The sequence below is a fragment of the Acanthisitta chloris genome, unplaced genomic scaffold, assembly GCF_000695815.1.
Source record: "Acanthisitta chloris isolate BGI_N310 unplaced genomic scaffold, ASM69581v1 scaffold3398, whole genome shotgun sequence".
Classification (NCBI taxonomy): domain Eukaryota; kingdom Metazoa; phylum Chordata; class Aves; order Passeriformes; family Acanthisittidae; genus Acanthisitta; species Acanthisitta chloris.
The window spans coordinates 23,269-42,744 of NW_008687450.1; the positions used below are offsets into that span (position 1 = coordinate 23,269).

At 36.5% G+C, this 19,476-nt stretch overlaps 1 protein-coding gene across 1 annotated transcript in view; it reads left to right on the forward strand.

Moving 5' to 3' along the window:
* Positions 1-4,407: 4,407 nt before the first annotated feature.
* PRKCE (protein kinase C, epsilon) overlaps positions 4,408-19,476 on the forward strand; it is a 108,031-nt gene continuing 92,962 nt past the window's right edge. Inside the window, exons 1-8 of the mRNA XM_009080581.1 lie at positions 4,408-4,563; positions 5,482-5,516; positions 6,903-6,988; positions 8,659-8,791; positions 11,469-11,611; positions 12,784-12,880; positions 14,540-14,754; positions 16,098-16,271. Of these exons, the coding sequence (XP_009078829.1) occupies positions 4,442-4,563; positions 5,482-5,516; positions 6,903-6,988; positions 8,659-8,791; positions 11,469-11,611; positions 12,784-12,880; positions 14,540-14,754; positions 16,098-16,271 (1,005 nt within the window). The 5' untranslated portion in view covers positions 4,408-4,441. The remainder of the gene's footprint in view (positions 4,564-5,481; positions 5,517-6,902; positions 6,989-8,658; positions 8,792-11,468; positions 11,612-12,783; positions 12,881-14,539; positions 14,755-16,097; positions 16,272-19,476) is intronic.

Sequence of the window (19,476 nt, forward strand, 5' to 3'; positions counted from 1 at the left end):
TCCTTTGAGGGTTGCAGAGAATTATGCATCACTTCCCTGTCTTGTAAGTTATGACTTACAATTCATGCTTAGCAGATAATACACAATTAACAGCATTAAATGTAGTTCCAGACAGTTCATTTAAGCCTCCATTTTGTACATATTTATGAATTTTGTGCAATTTTGCATGCCAAGTACTTCTGACTTTTATGACACTTCCCTAAGAGCTTGGAGTTAAGCCTTCAAGTGTTTTCAGTCTTTGAAATTGTAAGCATTATGTTTGTATGTAGGTATGAGTATATAAAAGCAATTATATGCTATTGTTTTTCAAATAACTCAGTGTTACTCTTGGCTGCAATGAAAAGAAGTAGGGGTATAACTGGGTATAGTTTTGAGACAAAATTAGTTCTAAATTTACCATTTCTCAAGTACCTTCACATAATGATGCACTCAATGTGCTGCACTGATAGCATTCTCCAGGAACAGTTGGGAAGTATCATGGCCTTTCTTACTCCATCTTTCAAAAATTAAATAAATGCATTTTAAAAGAATAAACTGAATAATATAGAGGGCAGAAGGACTCAGAATCAAAACAGGGAACAGAATGTACATTGCATGAAGAAACAGCTTTTACTGAGGAAATGATAACCTCCTGTGACTGCTTAGTAGAAATACTGTGAGAAGAAATTGTTGTTCATGTTGAAATTTGCTTATAGACTGACTACAACAAATCCACTTAATTTTAATCTGAACTCGTCTGCTAAGAATAGAAATGCCATTCACAGTATGCAGTACCTCAATGGTACTTTCTAGAATCTATTATACACTGCTCTAAGACCTTTTCTTTTCAAAATATATTGAAAAGGCCAATTTTCTAAAGTATGTCTTGAAAACACTAGTTGGCTGTATCATAGAAATGTTGGGGATTTTCCCAAGTACTCCCTGCTTTCTGATAGCATTTACTAATCTTTGCTTTCCTGCTTGTAAACAAAGAGAGAAGTTTGGGGAGAGCAGTGTAGTTCCCTTTATAAGTAAATGTATTCAGACAGCTAAATTAACCTCTCTAGTGTGGCTGTTCAGTATGAGATAAATGGATGTTAATTTAAATGTTAATTTAAACATGGGCTATTGTTAGTTCTGCTAGAAATAAGTGGTTCACAACACTGGTTATGAGGCAGCACAGATGTGATCATCTGCTTCTGAGTCACTGGGACAGTTGCTGCCTCATTTTATGCCTGTGGTCCACACAGTGGTGTGAATCATAAAATTGTTAAGGTTGGAAAAGACCTTTAAGGTCATCAAGTCCAACCATTAACAGCACCCCCACGTTCAGCACTAAACCATGTCCTGAAGTGCCATATCCACATGTTTTTTGAACACTTCCAGTAACGGTGCACCACTTCCTGGGCAGCCTGTTGCAATGCCTGACCACTCTTTTGGTAAAGAATTTTTCCTAATACCCAGTTTAAATTGTGGAAAAGCATTGCTTATGTGCTTTTGTTAGGTAGCAGTGAACAAGATAGCTGAAATTCATGTAAGTTGAGTGTAAAGCTCATGAGCGAGTTAATTTATCTTGTGTCTTGGCCTGTTGTGGTGAAAGGCTGATGTCCCATTGTCTAGTGTTCAGCCATGCACTGTAATGTCAGATGCTCTTTTAGCCTGGAGGAAAGAAGCCTGAGAGGAGACCTTGCTGCTCTCTACAACGACCTGAAAGGAGGTTGTAGTGATGTGGCAGTCAAGTCTCTTCTCCTAAGTAACAAGTGAGAACAAGAGGAAATGGTATTGAGTTGTGTCAGGGGAGGTTTAGATTTGAAAAATTTCTTCATAGAAGAAGAGTAGTCAAGCACTGGAACAGGTGCCTAAGGAAGTGGTGGAGTCACCATCCCTGAAGATATTTAAAAGGCATGTAGATGTAGCACTTCACACCAGGGACATGGTTTCGTGGTGGACTTGGCAGTGCTGGGATAACAGTTGGACTCCGTGATCTTAGAGGTCTTTTCCAATCTTAATGGTTCCATGATTCTACACTACTCCAAGCCCTCTAAACAACTGCTACTGCCAAGATGGGGATTCTATGCAGGCTGTAATGAGAGGTGAGGTGAGGCAGAGTCACTGCTCTTGAACATGCAGTTCATCTGTGCATTTTGACTCTAAAGCAGGACATGGTGTACGGATTTGACCAAGTGCTAGTCTTTAGTAATGAAAGTGGAATAGCAGACTGACACCAGAGATTGTTTTGGGGCAACTGGCTGATGGACCTCCTGCATTATCCAGGATAGACCAAGAAAACTACATTTCCCTGAGCTGTTAGAGCACCCTGCTCACACACAGAAATGCTGTTTGTGTGGAAATGATGCTGAGAATCAAGGCCTGTCATGTAATCTGATAATTTCAGATGTATTGCTTGTATCTGTTTCCAAGCCGGTGCATTTCTGAAATGTTTGTCGTTTTATTTAAACTGTAAGTATTATAAGTGAAAAATGGAATTTCATTTAAGTATTAAATATAGAACTGAAAGGAATGCAGTAAAATTGGTTTTAAGACTTTGTTGGTGAAACAAACAAACCCGCAGTGTCATGATACTGTGTTTCTGTAGCCAAAACAAGAGGAGGATTTTACATGCTCTATAAAATTACAAGTGCTTTATCTGTGAAGAATTGCGTTTTAGATGAAATAAGGAGAAAAGTCAATAAATCATTCAAGAAGCCTGAAATAGAAGTGCTTGGTAGGATTTCCAACTACTTGTTACATATTCCTTGTGAAAGACAGTCTTTCTTGTGAAGAGTTGTGATATTTATTAGACATCAGTTTTGCTTAATACATAAAAATAAACATAATTAGTAACTATTTGGTATTTCTTGTGTCTTTATCGAAACGGGACCTAGAGCCATTGCTTTTTTTTAGTGTTCTTCAGCACAAATAAAAGGGGTAGTTTTGTGTGTAAGTCAATGTTTCTTTATTGAGAGTTCACTTCAAACAGAAAAGGAATGCCATTCTGGCCATCCCAGAGATGTGTTGGGTGAAAACCCACTCAGAGTATGAAGTTTTTTTATAATAGGTATGGAGCTTAGGCTTCTTAGTGCATGAACAAATTTTCTGGTATCATGGGGTTTAGCCCTTGCTCTGCAGTGAAAGACATTGATCTCAATTTGTTCATCTGTGCTCTATATCAGGATATCCATCCATTGGCTTAGTTTGAGACCACTTTCTAGAAATTCCTAAATCAATGCCTTTTAATTTTACAACCCTCAAGAATAGGGTTTGTTCCAGTGTTTGTAAAAGAATTTGAGGCCTTTACAGACTGAGTTTTCTCAGGCTTTGAATTTTCTATGTGTTATTGTTAAGTACTGTACAGTTGCTTGGACAACTCAATTATGTACAGAAAAGCTTGTAACAGACCAAAGTTGATATTTTTTGCCTTTGTAATGATTCATGGCAGCTGAAATTCAGAGAATGACAAGTGTTAACCACAGATCAGTGTTATATGCGCTGAAGTATTGAGTGCATAGATGCAGTTTGCAGTGGATGACTGGATATGGCCCCCTCCAAATCTGATATTTTAGTTTGCCAAGACATGAGTGGCTCAGGGAGTGCTTGTAAAATCTGTCTTTCATTAACAACTGTGTTCTATTCATTATTGCTCATTCATCCTCAGCTCTTGCTTAATGCATAGACAATACCACGGCAGTGTTAGGGATACCTTTCAAAATATAGCCTTGGGAAAGAAGAAGAATCTTTTCCAAATGTTTTAATTCTGAGATATATCAACTTCATTTTGTACTTCCTCTGCTGTTAAATCTCATGTACAATTGAACATGAATTGGTTAAGAGGAGCAAATTCCTTTCCTTTAACGTTTTGCTGAATGTATATTAGTATCAAAGTGGATTATTAGAGCCTGAATTTCAGATCTTAATCAGGTATTCTACAAAGTAGTCAGTTCTGGATGGCATTTATGGTCTGCTTCTTAATATGTGTTTGTTCTTAGCTTTCTTGCACTTGTGTCAGCACTTTCTGAATGTACAGGGACCAGGGGATGTTGGGATTTTTTTTCTGCTTAAGATCAAATGAGATGAAAGTCTGAGCTGTTTGGAGAATCAAACTGTGTAATTACCGTTAAGAGGTTGTCAGTATGCTTGATAGTGATAAAGCACAGAAGACTTATTCCCAGCTTAGTGTGAACTTAGAGATAAAGGTTTGGAAGAAATAGAATGTCCTGTACTAGGCAATGAAAACCTTTTCCCCCTTAGTAATTGATGCTAAAAACGGGGAAAAAACTACCTACAACTTAGGGAAGTTATCTCGTACTGCTAGGTAGAGAGGCTTATTTTTATTTTTGGAGAATATCTAATTATGCATTGCATTTGAGTTTCACCATACTTGTGTCTGACACAGCCAGTGCTTACTGTTTTTCCCTCTGTTTCAGCACCCAAAGACAATGAAGAACGTGTGTTCCGGGAACGTATGCGCCCCAGAAAGCGCCAAGGTGCTGTGCGACGCAGAGTACATCAGGTTAATGGACACAAGTTTATGGCCACCTATCTTAGACAACCAACGTATTGCTCACACTGCAGAGATTTTATATGGTATGGAGCAACTTTGACTTTGCTTGGCAGCTTTGAATTGAGGAGTCAACGTACCTTCCTGTTCTGCTGAAATAAAAATGACATAGAGTAGTCGTTCTTTTTCTCTAATATTAGACCTTTACATTTTGTCAGGATGACTGAATTATTTGTTAGATGCTTAAGTATCACCATCTTCCTTCTAGGAAATGCCAAACTTCTGTACATTCTACTGGAGTTAATGGAATACAGGAATATTAGTCTTCTGATGATCCAGGGATTTGGGTGTTTAGTGTACAGGGTATTTATTATTACAATGTTCATCAGGAACTCCCTTTTAGAAATTATTTACATTAGTTTTGAGTACTCACAATTTTCAGGTAGGGAAAAGTGGTAGAGACATTCAGTTTTCACTTATTTTTCCGCAACTCTTGATGTTTTCCAAAGTTACCTAGAGTTACTGATTAGCACATAGGGTCTGATGTGATCCATAATTAAAATTAAAGTGTGTGCAATGAATTAGTCTTTCTTAATGTAAAATGTTGTGAATTGTGAATGAACTCAACTACGGTATTCTAAGAAGTTCCTGTAGGTTAAGCTTTACATTAGCTAAGATAATTTCAAGCAGTAATGTTGACAAATGCAATTTTCTGTCTATTTAGAGGCCTGCTTGATGGCACTGTACCCTTTGGCTTTGCCTATTTCACTGTAATAAATGTGTCTTTACTTCTGACTGCCTTCGTGGCCTATTGTCTTACCTGTTACCTCTTAGTAGCTGAAATGTCATTCCTTCTTTGAACTGATCTCAATCTAGGCATGCAATCATCAGTTGATTGGTTATGAAAAACTATTCTTTAGCAGTCTCCAGTAAAGACAGGAAAAAATGTTCTAATTTTTAGAAATATTTCTTTGTCACTTTCTAAAATACTTTTTTGTTTTCAGGGGTGTAATAGGAAAACAGGGATACCAATGTCAAGGTAAGAGAAAGTCTACAGGGGGACAGTTTGAATATATTTATTATAATATATGAGTAATAAGATATTTTTATCAGGCATCGTATATATACAGTGCCAAGAATTTAGCACAAGATATTCAGAATACATTTGTCTTGACAAATATATGCAATCTTTACACCAAGTCACGGTAAAATTTTTCAAAACTATTGGTGTTAGGCATCGTGTGTGAAGTAGGGGCACAATTAACAACCCTGAACATCAGATCCTAGGTATCTCTTGACTAGGGGACCATATCTACAGATGTTGGATTCTTCGTTTTTCAAATCTTGATTTTTAAAATTGTGAGTTCTTCATTTTGCTTAAGATTCTTTGCTTTAAAATTCCAGGTAATTGCAAAGACTGTAATTAAATAGATGAGATAATTATAGAGGTCATTATTAGAGAAGATTATAGCAAAGGCTGCAGAACTGCTTCATTTTCAGCTCCCATTTTTCAACTCAGTTTCTTATACTCTTACTTTTTTATGCAATCACCTCTTGGAATGATGTTTTAGCTACTTAATTCTCATCTAACAAGTAGAAACAATCAAGTTAGTGATGATTTTTCAGTTACAAAAGACTTGTTGAAATCTCATTTTGGCTAAATAAATGCACAGCTTTTTTGTATATAGTTTTACTTGCTATAGTAAGAATTACTGCATGAACACACAGCAGAGAGACCTTGATATCTGACTTTTTTTCTTACAACAGTGACCAAAACTGGAGAAGGTGAAATTCGTTACTTCACCATGAATGTTTTTACTTCATTTAATGACCTTGAATTTTACAGTATGACAGACCTTGTAGTTGTTAATCTTATCTGTCATATCTGCAAATGTTACTCATTGATTAAGTAATTGGTATGTATATTGACAAAGCATTTTTGCCTCCTGAAACCTTTTACTGTTACCGACTTGTGATCCTGTGTTACAGAAAGAATGTTCGACTTTGTTTTTTCTGTTCTTTGACTTTTACAATGTGTTATCTTGATGTCTGTTTTCCTCTGGAAGCTCTTTAGACAGGAATTGGTTTTGCCATTGTGCCTCATATAATGTGGAGTTCATGGACTTTATCATATAAAAAAATTGCATATGTAAAAATCAAGAAAAATTGCAGTTAATAGTTCGGAAGGTAATTTGGAGTTTTACAGACTGAGATACTGGCACATATGCTTTAGTTATCTTAAAATTCTTTGGTCCTTTGAAAGTCCATTATCTTCTGCCTTTGTAAACCAGCTTACTTGAATAGGACTCACCAAGCCACCACCAGTCACTTGCATCCTTTCAAGTCCAAGCATATCTAGTCTTCTGAGATCAATCTTTTGCTTCATGAAAACTCATTCTTGTAATCTTTTTTTTTTTCTCTGTAGTTTGCACTTGTGTAGTCCACAAGAGATGCCATGAACTTATAATAACAAAATGTGCAGGCTTAAAAAAACAGGAAACTCACGATGAGGTAAATATTTATAAAATAATTTTCCTACATAAAACTCTGTCTTTCATCTGTTCAAAGTCATGTCATCTCCTCTGTTTAATCAATAAATATTACAGGCTTTTTTGTGCACTTCTGGTCATCTTGTGGTGTAGCACTTACTTTGGAATGCCAGATTACCATCACAATTTCATTTATGTGGGAATTATCGTTCAGCCATTTATTTCTAATTAGTACACTTTTTATAACATCTGGATGCTTAAAGCCTCAGGGAACTCCTTCCACTCCTTTTCATTTTTAACATTATCCATTTCTGAGTTCATATAAGTTTTGTCATTTTAATTCAAAAGAAGCAGTCTGGGATCATTTATTCCCTTAGCTTTAATTGGCATGGCTGTCATTAGCAGCTGATAGGATGGGCAGTAATCCTTGAGTGTCTTGCATCAGCATAAAAGAATGCCCAGAATTCGCTTACAAAGTCTCACCTCAACAATGACTACATCCAAACTGTCAAAATGGAGTTACGTTTTTTTTAAATAGTGTGAATGCTTCTTCTTATACAGAAGTTTTGTGTATGTTGTTTAACAGAAAAGCAAATGAACTCTCACTGTCCTGTTCTGTTTTGTGCACCAGCAAGGTCCTGCTACCTTTCACCATAGGATTAGCTGAGGTGGTCTGTGGTTTATCACAGTTCCTTGGCCACACTGGAAAAGTACTTTTCTTACATTTATTTGTTAGAAATCTAAGTTTATATGATTGAAAACCCCTAATTTTGAATTACAAATCAGAGTTGTATGTAACAGGGTGGTTTTAAGCCACTCTTTCAACTTTGATCAGAGTTTGACTGAGGCACTAACTGATCTCATTCTTCCTGTGCAATTCACTACCATTTTTGTCACTGGAAACATTCTTTAATACCTGATTCACATGTAGTGTTTTACATCTGAAATGTGATCATGTGCATACGAGTTGGATAAAGGATTGTGTTTGGCTAGTTGGTTTTGTGTGGTACTCATAGGAAGATACAAAATCTTGTATAGGTTTATATTTCTAGGCTCCAGACTGGTGGAGACTTGCATACTTTGCTGATACAATGCTGTCATTGTTTAGAAGGGGTACTAGATCACTGGAGAAAAGCCAGCAGTAATAGGAAAGGGAAGGAAAAGCATCAAAATAAATCTCCTGCTATGCAATGGCCACTATAAATACTTATCAATGACATCCTTTAATTATTAAGTAATCATACCTTGGATTCCTTGGACACAATTTATCATTGTCATTATCATAAATTGAAGAAGAGTGGGATATGAAATGGTAAAGGGTTTGTGATATATTTCCCTTTCTTAGTCCTCTATTAGTTTGGCCTCCTGCTCCTAAAACAATTGGGAGTGACTTCCTTGCCTTACACATTAAGAGATCTTTCCTGATAGCTATGTATTTGTTGTTCCCAGACGTACTAGGAAGTAGACTTTAATCTTTATCTCTTGGACAACAGCAGCCCTTCCCCGTCTTTTCCCCAAATAAAGTAGTGAGAAGAAGTCTGGAACTGAAGTGTCTAATGCAACATTCATTCCCTGCACACAGAACCCTTATTTGTTTGATTTCTCTGTGTTTCAAAACATAACAGGGCCTCGACATACGCCAACTGCAAAGAAATTAATTAGAATGAAATACACTGTGCTCTTCTTTTTCAGCAAGTGGGATCTCAGCGTTTCAGTGTCAACATGCCTCACAAATTCAGCATTCACAATTACAAAGTGCCCACCTTCTGTGACCACTGTGGTTCATTGCTCTGGGGTCTTTTGAGACAAGGTTTACAATGCAAAGGTAAGGCACCACTTCAGAGCTTTGCTTTTTCCATTGTGAGTGATGGGTAGACTTGGAAAGACTTCAAGTTATTCTGTCTTTGCCAGCATGTACAGAAATGAATGGAAACTCAGGAGTGGATATTAGGATTGCCATCATGATTAGAAAATGGTCCTTTACCCTCTTGGCAACAGCAGTCAGTAGCAGATGCAGAGGACAGAGCTACAGAAATACATTTTGCACTCACTGCTGTCTAGGTTTATTGCCACCTAGGACATTAGAAGTTCACAGAAAATGAGGAGCATAGGAGTTTACATCCCTTAAGTTTATATGACTTTCGTGTGTTCATGTTTGTTTAACTTTCTAAACATCATTATTCCAGCTAGTTTTTCCTTTAATACCTTCTTCAAAATTGTTATTATCTAATGGCTAGACCAGGTAGAACCAGTCTTGTGTGCATGTATCCAGAATATGCTCATATCCAACTAAATCATCCTTTGTGATGGTCTGCCTGGCCCCTCTGTTCCAGAAAATAAACGATTCACTATGTTCTGCAGTTTAAGGACTATGTACTCTGTACAGTAACTGTACATAAAGTTATCACTGGAAGGTGCATTCATGTCATTTTAGCTAGCAAAAATCAATGGTTCCATATCTCCTTGTTTCAAGCAGATCTATATGTTGCAAATGGGGGAGAAAACAGTGCAGACACTTGCAAAGGAACGCAATATTTTTTAAATAGTGAGTGAACTACTTCAGTTAGTGGGTCATGGGAATAATGTCTGAATATTTTTGGAAAGCAGTGCCTATTGGAATTACAATGATTTTCATTTTGTTACACCTTACGAACGGCTAGGTCCATCTTCATAAATACAAAAATCATGTTTTGTACACTTCTCTACAGCAGAAACATGGAGTCACACATATGTATAAGCATGTCATCTATAAAATATATCTTTTGCAGTATTCAAAATGAGACATAGCTATAGGTGAAGGTCAGATCTAATGTTTCATGTCATAAATTGCTGAGCAGCAAGAGAAAGAATAAATTTCTTTCATGGCAAAGTTACCTACAGTGAGAGTGTTCTGAGATTCAAGACTTACCTTGTGATTTCAGCTAGTGAGCAGTGATAAAGTGTTTTACTTATTGCTTATTGCTTTACTGCTTTTGAAGACTTTGCTCAAATACTATCTTAATTATGGTGGACATATGTTGAGAAATTTTTCAATGAAACCTGTTATTTTTTCTCTTTCTTTTTTTTTAACCAGAGCTATGGTGTATCTCCACCTAAGCTGTGAATTTATGAGTTTGCTTTCATATTCTAACTCAAGTGCCATAATGTTTCATTTGCTCTTAACTGTAGAAAATAATGTTAAATCTCATGTGTGCATTTGTTGTGTAGTAGATGCATAGAAACAATAGTGCAGAGAGCCTATGTCACTTTCTTCATGTTCATAAAATTATTACCTATAAAAATGCAGTGTTGTCTGCATGAACTCTAGAACACGCTTGAGCTGGAAATGTCATTTTCTCTGTGCTTGGTTTTCTCTCTTCAGCAAGTGCAAAGTGACTCCCTTCTTCAGAGCACTTCCTTGCCCAGCATGGTTATTAACACCATGAGAAGTGTTTAACAGAGGTTTCTTCTTTTTTTTTTTTTTTTTAACTGGTTATCCCTGTGCATCTTTTTACAAAATATATTCATGAAGTTGGACTGTACAAAATTTTCCTGCTTGCTTTATTTCCAGCGGTTTGGTTCCTTGATGTCCACTGTTACAGATCCTAGGTGAAGTGTCTTACTTGCCTCTGAGGTTTGATCACTGAATATGCATTCACTGAAAATGCCATGATTAGCAATTTCTTTTTGCTCTTCTTGTGAGACTAAACATACTTAAAAAGGAAAAGCACCAGGTTTCTGAGGCATGTGGTTACTCCCAGATACAGTGGGTATAGTCTCGGGGCAAACATGTTTTCTTCTTTAGGGCTTGTACAGCAAAAACATCATTGATGAAAAATATAATGAAATACAGATTTATAAATACATGCATTTTTGATTTTCTTTTGTCTAAAGTGTAGTGCAGTGAGGAATTTGGGCAACTGAATGTTTATCTAATATTTAATTAATCTGCAGTTCTGCGTTCTTTATGCTTTGCTCCACTAGAGGGCGCTGAAGTCTCGAATAAAATGTGGCACCTGCTCCTAACAAATCCACTCTCCGAGTATTAATGGAGCTGTCTAACACTCAACTTTTAATATTAAAGCACTGTTGGTTTTATGAATGGCTACAGTAGAAGTTAAGCTGCTTCAGTAAAATAGAGTAAGAAGCAATAATACATAAGGATCTAATGTTCTCGGTATGAGAATTGGACTGTTAAAATCCAAGCTCTGAAGGACTTCTCTTCTAATTCAAAGTCTATTTAAGAATTACAGGATCATCAGATATTTTCATTTGTTCCTATGTCTGTTCTGGATACTGTGTGAAAACACCATTCTGTATTATCATAGCAGAAGGATGTTAACCAGGTTAATAATTTTATATTAGCATTGAAGTGTACCTTGAAATCCAGCTAAGTATTTTCCTACTGAGATCACATTCATTTTAAAAACCTATTGGTAGGTCCAACAGGGTCTGATTTAGGTAAGACAAATGCATGCTAAGGTAGAATTTAATTTATTGTATTACTTTACATTTCATTGCAGTTTGCAAGATGAATGTACATCGACGCTGTGAAACAAATGTGGCACCAAACTGTGGAGTGGATGCTAGAGGCATAGCTAAAGTTCTTGCAGATCTTGGAGTCACTCCAGATAAGATCACTAATAGTGGGCAGAGGAGGAAAAAGGTAATTCTACCATGGATTGTCACATAACAGAAAAGAGATAAGTATGGCTGTATTGTAACTCTAAAAAAAATAACTGTGCAAGTCAGTTGAGTGGGATTGAACCCCAGCTAATAAAGTCAGTACAGATGTAAGACTTTGGCTTTTGTTTCCTAAGTGCAAATCATTCATTCTGAGCTTTGAGACAAAATTTATTTTGACCTACTACAATGCTGCAAACCCAGAGTCTGTATAGCATCTGGAAGGATTTCCCCTTTTTAATTCTGAGGAAGGGGATTTGACAGGGCCACAGTGTGTGACACAACAGTTCATGAAAGCATAATGCCTCTTTGTCTCAGAATTGGCATCAGATAATTGATTGATTGAGAGGCAGCACTACTCCATAGTGCTGTAAATGCTGATAAATGAGCAATGTGCTGATTCTTATGAAGAGGAGCTGTTTTCCAGATGACAGTTCTGGAGTTATCATCACTATTATAGGAAGAACCAGGCTGTTCTAGACATAAAAGGCATAGGTCCCTCATAGTACATCAAAGCTGTTGGAGTTATACTGTATGGATGTTATATATCCTGGATCAGAACGTGCCCACACTTTGTGTCTCTATTTGCATGACTGTGGTGATAGACCTATTGTTCCAACTTACAGAAACAGGCAGGTTTTACCATGATTTCTTTAAACATTGCCATTTGCTTCTTTTCATTTTCCTGCTCATTGCACTCTGGGATCCCACATAGACTGTTTTAAAATACTACAGAAATGTAGGAAACTCAAGAATAAATTAATTGATCTGACACTCCTAAGAAAAAGTGTTGTCATGTTGCTGCATGAGTTGGTTTGCAGTGCTTGCTGATACTTGTTGTAGTTAAATGTATTTACTGGATAGTTTTCAATACAGACTCATGGTGGCTATTCAAAACTCTCTCACAGGGTATGTTTACTACATTTATTTCACCTTAAAAACCTGTTTTTCTTTCAACTGCCTGTCCTTTCTCTGTTTATACTATGATCTCCATTTGATGGGATCCCATCTACTGTATGGTTGAGGTTCTGACACTGAGAATCCATAGGGTTAGAACATCATCCCTGCGTACTTATCTATAAATGTTGTTGAATTAAATGTCCTCATGGCATGGGAAGATCTCACAGCTGACTACCCCTTTGGAATTGTTCTTAGCTAATTGCAGGTGCAGAAACTCAAGCACCAGTTTTGGGAAGTGCATCATCGGAAGAAGATAGATCAAAGTCAGCACCAACATCTCCATGTGATCAAGGTCAAGCATATCTTTTTATTTCCTAACTGACATATGGTCACATATTTTCCTTTATGAGGACTGAAAAAAAGCTATGAGCCCCAGCTTCTGTAAGCAAATCAATGAAGTGTTAACCAGCACTTGAAATTGAAGCACTTAAAATTATGAACTGCAAAACCTCTTTTTAAAAGGCCTGCTTCTCATTTCATCTGTGAAATGAAGTGGCTTTTAAAGAGAAGATTATAAAGCAGTCATCTTAAAATATTGTTAAATTTATTAAATAGGTCCTTGTCAACAAAATACCCTTATGGAAGGAGGTAATATATTCTATTGTGAGAGTGAGAATATTTTGAATAGTAAGAAAAAACTTGAGAGAACCTTTATTTATCTGAAAATCCTCTGTCTGTTAGTAGGTTTTTGAGATAAAATTGGCTCTTTGTAATTCTGTGTTGTACCTTTGTGATAATAGAAACCTCCATCCAGGTAGGCTATGCTAGCCTGTCTGTGTGATCTCTAGAGGCTTCATTAAACCATGTTTCCTTTCAGTGATATTTTTATGCATAGATTTGGACACAAAGATTTTAATCTTTGCTGATATGACCTGATTTCATTGAGCTGAACAGTCTGATTGACAGAATGTGTATGTCAGCAGGACTTTTTCAGTCTGATCTGATTGTTCTTTTTAAAAATCAGAAGTCTGTGAGGTATCTTATGTACCATCACATATATAACCCATATATATTATATATATTTACAGCAAGACATAGGAAGAGGGATATTTTTGTGTAAAATACTTTGAAAATTGTTTGCAGTTGAGAAATTTCTCAGTCTTATTTTAGGAAAGACACTTCAGATGCTCCATGGTAGTAAGTACTATAAGCCTCTCAGTCCAGAAGTGATTTAAATTTGTCAACCTTTTGGTTTTGCAGACATTATTTTAATGAAGTAATAATTTTTAAAATAACTGATGTTTTACTTAAGAACAAAGAGTTTGTCTAAATTCTCTCTTAAACTTCACCTTTGTGGCTGTCCAGAAAAGTTGCTGCTTCCAAGGCCTTCAGTCAGATGTACCAAGCTTGCGGTGGACCCCAAGGTCTGTTAGTCTCACTGTATTTAACACCGAGAAAGCTTCAGAACCATTTAGCAGGTCTACACAATTGCTGCTTGAAGCAGCACTGGGAAGTAGTCAAATACTTTATTGGCAGACGTCTGGTAACAGCTGGAGCTGAATAAGATGCTTCATTCATGTTGACTTCAAGGACTGGGACGCCCAACTATCCTTTGAACTTTTGAAGACACAGCTCTAAAATACTTAAGCAGGAAGATGAGTAACTGCTGCAGGAAGATAGGGATATTCAAAACAAAGTACTCCTCTGTGGTACAGGAACACCCAAAGTCACTAAAACAACTATTTGGCAACTATTCTGACTTATCTTTCAAGTTTTGGATATGTCATTCTCTTAGGTTCATTTTAAAAGGCCACCCTTCCTGTTAGCACAGGGATTTGGCTGATTACTGTAAGGTGGAGAAGCAGTTTGCTAAATATGTATTCTTAACCACAGAATGCTCTTAAACATAGCATTTGGAGATGATGAATGTCCCTTCCCACACTGATACACACTAACAAAAGCTGTTTTGCTGGTGGTTGGTTAAAACTAACTTTCCCTCACATTTCCACAGAAATCAAAGAGCTGGAAAACAACATTAGGAAAGCATTATCATTCGACAATCGGGGAGAGGAACATAGAGCAACAGCTACAACGTCAACAGACAACCAGCTTAACAAACCTGGGGAGAATGGTGAAAATGGGGAGGTCAAACAGGCCCAGAGCAAGCGAATAGGCCTTGAAGAGTTCAACTTCATCAAAGTATTAGGGAAAGGCAGCTTTGGCAAGGTGGGTAGCTTTTGTTTTGGTTTGTTTGGTGGGGTTTTTTTAAACTGGTACGCAGGGTTATTTTGGCTGTACTGCTTTGGAAGTGTTCATAGTGACATTCAGAAAGTGCTTCCTCCCTAGGGGTTTCCTTTTACCCAACAGATCAGGAATATCAGCCTCCTGATCAGCTGGCATGTTCTATGCTTTAGCTCACTTTGTTAACTAGGGTCAAGCCTTTTGAAACAAAATGTCAACATTTCATTATTTCAGGATCTCAGTAGTAAAGGCATAAATACAGTTAGACACATACTGCTCAACAAAATTCCTTGGTTTGAAACAAAATGTCAATATTTCATTATTTCAGGATCTCAGTAGTGAAGGCATAAATACAGTTAGACACATACTGCTCAACAAAATTCCTTGTGGTCAAGCATGAAAAATCAGCTCAGAAATAATGCTGTGAAGTTCAGAATTAATTTACTTTCTAGACAATGTCCAGTTCAAGTTTACTTTTTTTACAAAACAGTTTGTGTGCTTGTTTTTCCTCAGTGGGTGTGTTCAGTGCTGAAGGAAGCAGATCTCAAGCATTTCCACTCAGATATGACGAGGGCTTAGACAACTGCTCAAAATACCACATAAGCAGCAAAGATGTAATTCACCAGATACCTTCCCACAGTAGGGAATTGATGAGGGTAAAAGGGGCATTGCTCTCTTTACAAGGCTTATAGATTTTCTTTTCACAGTGCTGTGCCCTGTGGAATCAAAGAGGAGGACTGAAATGTGAATCTGTTTCAGAAGTACACTCTTCCTTCCTTGATATACAGGAACTGCAGATGCAGGGGACAAGGGCTGCAGCAGTTCTTTTGTCTCCCTGTTTTCTAATCCTTTCTCTGAAGATTACCCTGGCTGCAAGCCAGAACTGACCTTAAACAGAATATAGGGCTCGAATCTTAAACAATAGTAGTAGCTAAAATCAACAACTTGAAAGCAGCTTGGAATGGTAACTTTGGGTTATATACTAAGTTCATCACATTCAAATCTCACTACCAAATTGGGAGATGAAAGTGGGAAGTAAATTTCTGTTCTATATCAGTTTCCTTTCTTGTTTAGTGTTTGAGATCTCACTAATAGGTACTCATTAAGATACTTAACTGACAAACAAAACAGATACCTTCTGTTTCAAATTTAAAGAATACCAGAGGTATATTTTTCTAAAATTGCATTACTTTTCCTTTTATAAACTTCACCTTTATCCGAGCAAGTGTGTAACTGTCTTTATATTTCCAGTGCAGTCAAACTCATATGCAACCCTGCATTTATGGTATCTGTGGTTCACATGTAAACAGAATTTCCCTTTGATTTAGGTAATGTTAGCTGAGCTAAAAGGGAAAGATGAAGTATACGCAGTGAAAGTCTTGAAGAAAGATGTCATACTTCAAGATGATGATGTAGACTGTACAATGACAGAAAAGCGAATTCTGGCATTAGCACGGAAACATCCATACTTAACACAACTTTACTGCTGCTTCCAGACCAAGGTAAGCTTCATGAACCTTTTACCAATCTGTGCCCAAGGAACAATATTCACTATTTCCAGACTGAAAGACAACAACATGAAAAGCACAGCAATATTTTGAAAATATTTCTGGGAAGGTTTTGGCATTTCAGTAGTATTGTACAGGAGTACTGGCAGCTTTTAAATAGCATAAGTACTATTACCTTGTAAGTACCAGGAGATGGCAGTAAATGAGTTAAGAAATCAAAACACCCACACGCATAAAATGGACAAAAACTACTGATGTGACATTTTCTGTTTCTTTGGTAGATTAATGGGGCATATCATTTGTTGAATTAAGTATAAATGTTTTTAATCCCCAGTATTCAGAGTAAAAATTCTAAAACAATCTTGTTAGAAATGAGATTATGGCAGAACCCTCATCTTTTCAGTTTTCTTGTGCTGTGCAGTATACAAAAATATTCAAAAAAGAAAGGAAATGGGTATAATACTTACGAAGTTCTTATAGTGTTAATGATGCCCATGTGCTTGAGAAGCAAGGAAAAGGAAAGGCAGAGAGAGCTGATAATGAGAGCCTGTTACCATAGTGTGTTCCTTGCTGGTCATTTTTCATACAGAAGTCCCCTTCATAGCATGTTTTGGATTTGCTGCTTATATGTAAGTGAATTGTTGGGTGGTGTAGCCCACTCTGTATCCAGTTGTTCGAAGTACTTGAAACCAGTCGTGTTCACAGAATATTTCTGGTTTCCTTTTATAGTCTCTTACTTCTCTCTTGTCATTCATTGAAACTAGGTGATCTTTAAGGTCCCTTCCACCCCAAACCATTCTGTAATTCTATGAACTAAATAGGACATTCATTATAACAGGATAAGCTTTTGACCTATAAGAATAAGTTTAGATATTTGTATGTTTTAAATAAAGCACTTTAAAAGCAATCAAATTCCCTCAAACTTGTGGCATTGGTGGTTTTTTGGTGGAGTAACACACATATGGGTATGTGAGTCAATTTAATGGAAAGGTATGGCAGATTAAATGAATAATTAAACTAGCATATTGAACAAATTTAAGAATTGCTAACGATATGTATGAGTGTATGTGTGTGCATATGTAAATACCTATGCAGTCACATGCTATAACCAAAACTATATATGACACAAGTAAGTAATATGTGTGTAGAATTACACAAAAGCTGTGACTAAAAGTTCTAGCAAAGTTGTCAGGAAAGATACTTGGGGCAGTGGGAAAGCCATAGGAAAAAGGCTAGTAGGGTCAAGATTATATGTAAATAACAAACATTTCATATGTTTATACAGTTCTTAAAATAATGAAAATGCATTAGCATTTTATATGCTTTGAAATTAACACAAAACAGTGGCCCAGGAAGGTGGGTATACAGTTTATGTCTTTGGAGGATGTTTCATGCATTCAGAGTTTTATTATATGTGTGAACATACTCTTAAAATGTTTTAATGTATTATTTTAAAATTTATAACTAGAGTTAAACATACTATTTCAGATGAAGAAAGTGATAAAAAGATTGGGGTGAGGTACAAACTCTGTGAACAGAGAGAGACCTTTAGGACTAAGGCAGACTGCACTCCCTGAAGTGTAAATAAATGTATTAGCAGCCTGATGTGAGTCATGTGCCAGAATATCAGTAAAGATCAGTTTTACATTAAGTGAATTATGACAGAAGATTCTCCTCTGGTTTTCTGGAGATTCCTTTCCTTTTGTATTTCTGCTCTGTTCTCCCCTCTTTTGTATCATGCTTTCTGCCTTCCTCCCTGCTTTGCAAAGCCATTCATCAAAGAGATTCAGAAATTCTTCTCACTGTCTTCTCTCTTCCCAGATCTCTTGACAGAGATAAACTGTAGTTTGTGGCTTTTCTTGAACTCGGAGGAACGGATACTTAAGTGGTTTATAGTTCCAAATCATAGGCTGGTGTTTCCTATCGAACAACCAAAACTACACCTTGTGATTCCCAATCAAATTAAAAGTCCACAGTTGAAAAACTGAAGGGTTTTATTGAATATGGCCTATGAACAATTTGCAATGAGCTCTTTCTAAAAAAAACAAAACACCGAAATGTATCTAAAAGCAAAAGTAATACATCTGCTAAAATTAAAAATTATATATGAATAACTACAAATACATGAATAGCTACAAATGAAAATGTACCAGGTAAATTAGTCACTGAATGATTTGCTTAGGTTCAGTGGAAAAACAGGTAGAAAAACGTGCTCGAACAAACATAATCTGTGGTTAAAATAGCTTTGCTGAGACAAAGACTGTTGTACAGTAAGTTTTAAAATGTGTGTCACAGTATGGTTACTTACACTGCAATCGTATGCCATGCCATGGCTGTTGTACTTTGCAGAACTGGTCCCTGAAGTGATCATGCTGGAATTAATTTTACATTTCAAGTAAAGCCTATTTGTCATATACACCCTGACTTTATGGGAAGATTGACTCATTATTCATTGTCAGAGCACTCAGAGGTTGACTTTATGTAATGAGATTGCTTGCTTTGTTCCTCTTCCACAAAAATGCAAATGCAAAAGTTTGACTTTATATGCTGCAGTGTTTTCCTTCAGTAATCAGCCAAAGACACTGCAGAAAAGTTGCCTAATATGCTTTTTACAGTAAGTATGCTTCTGTATTATTTGTTTTTTGCATGGAGAAGACTTTTCATTAGTGTCATTTACTATTATAGCTCCTATTATACTACTATTATCACAGCAAGTAAGGGATCATATTTTAAATTATTTTGAAATTCAGAAATTGTGCCAAATAATGGCTAACAGCCGCATACGTATACACTAATGTGTTCTTAGACCTGTGTATCTAAATTTACTTCTAGCAATCCCATCTAGCTTCCTTATTTTAAAGAAATATTCTTGGGACTGATATTTCTCATGTTCCTACTTAATCGAAAAGCAAATTTTGACCAAGCGAGTTTGTTTTAAGCCCATCAAAAAAATGAGCCTGCCCAGAATCAGGGTTCTATATTAAAATTTTATATATTCAAATACTGAACTTCAGGGATCATTTTGCAGTGATCTGGAAGTTAAGAGATCTGGGTTCTGTTCCAAAGCTTGGCATAAAGCATGCGTAGCTGATATAGGATGTCTTGTCTGCAAAAGTTTGAGGTATAAACTCAACAACCCAGTCCTACATGTCAGAAAGAATGTGAAATCTAGATGCAATACCTCATCTGAGGTGTGGTT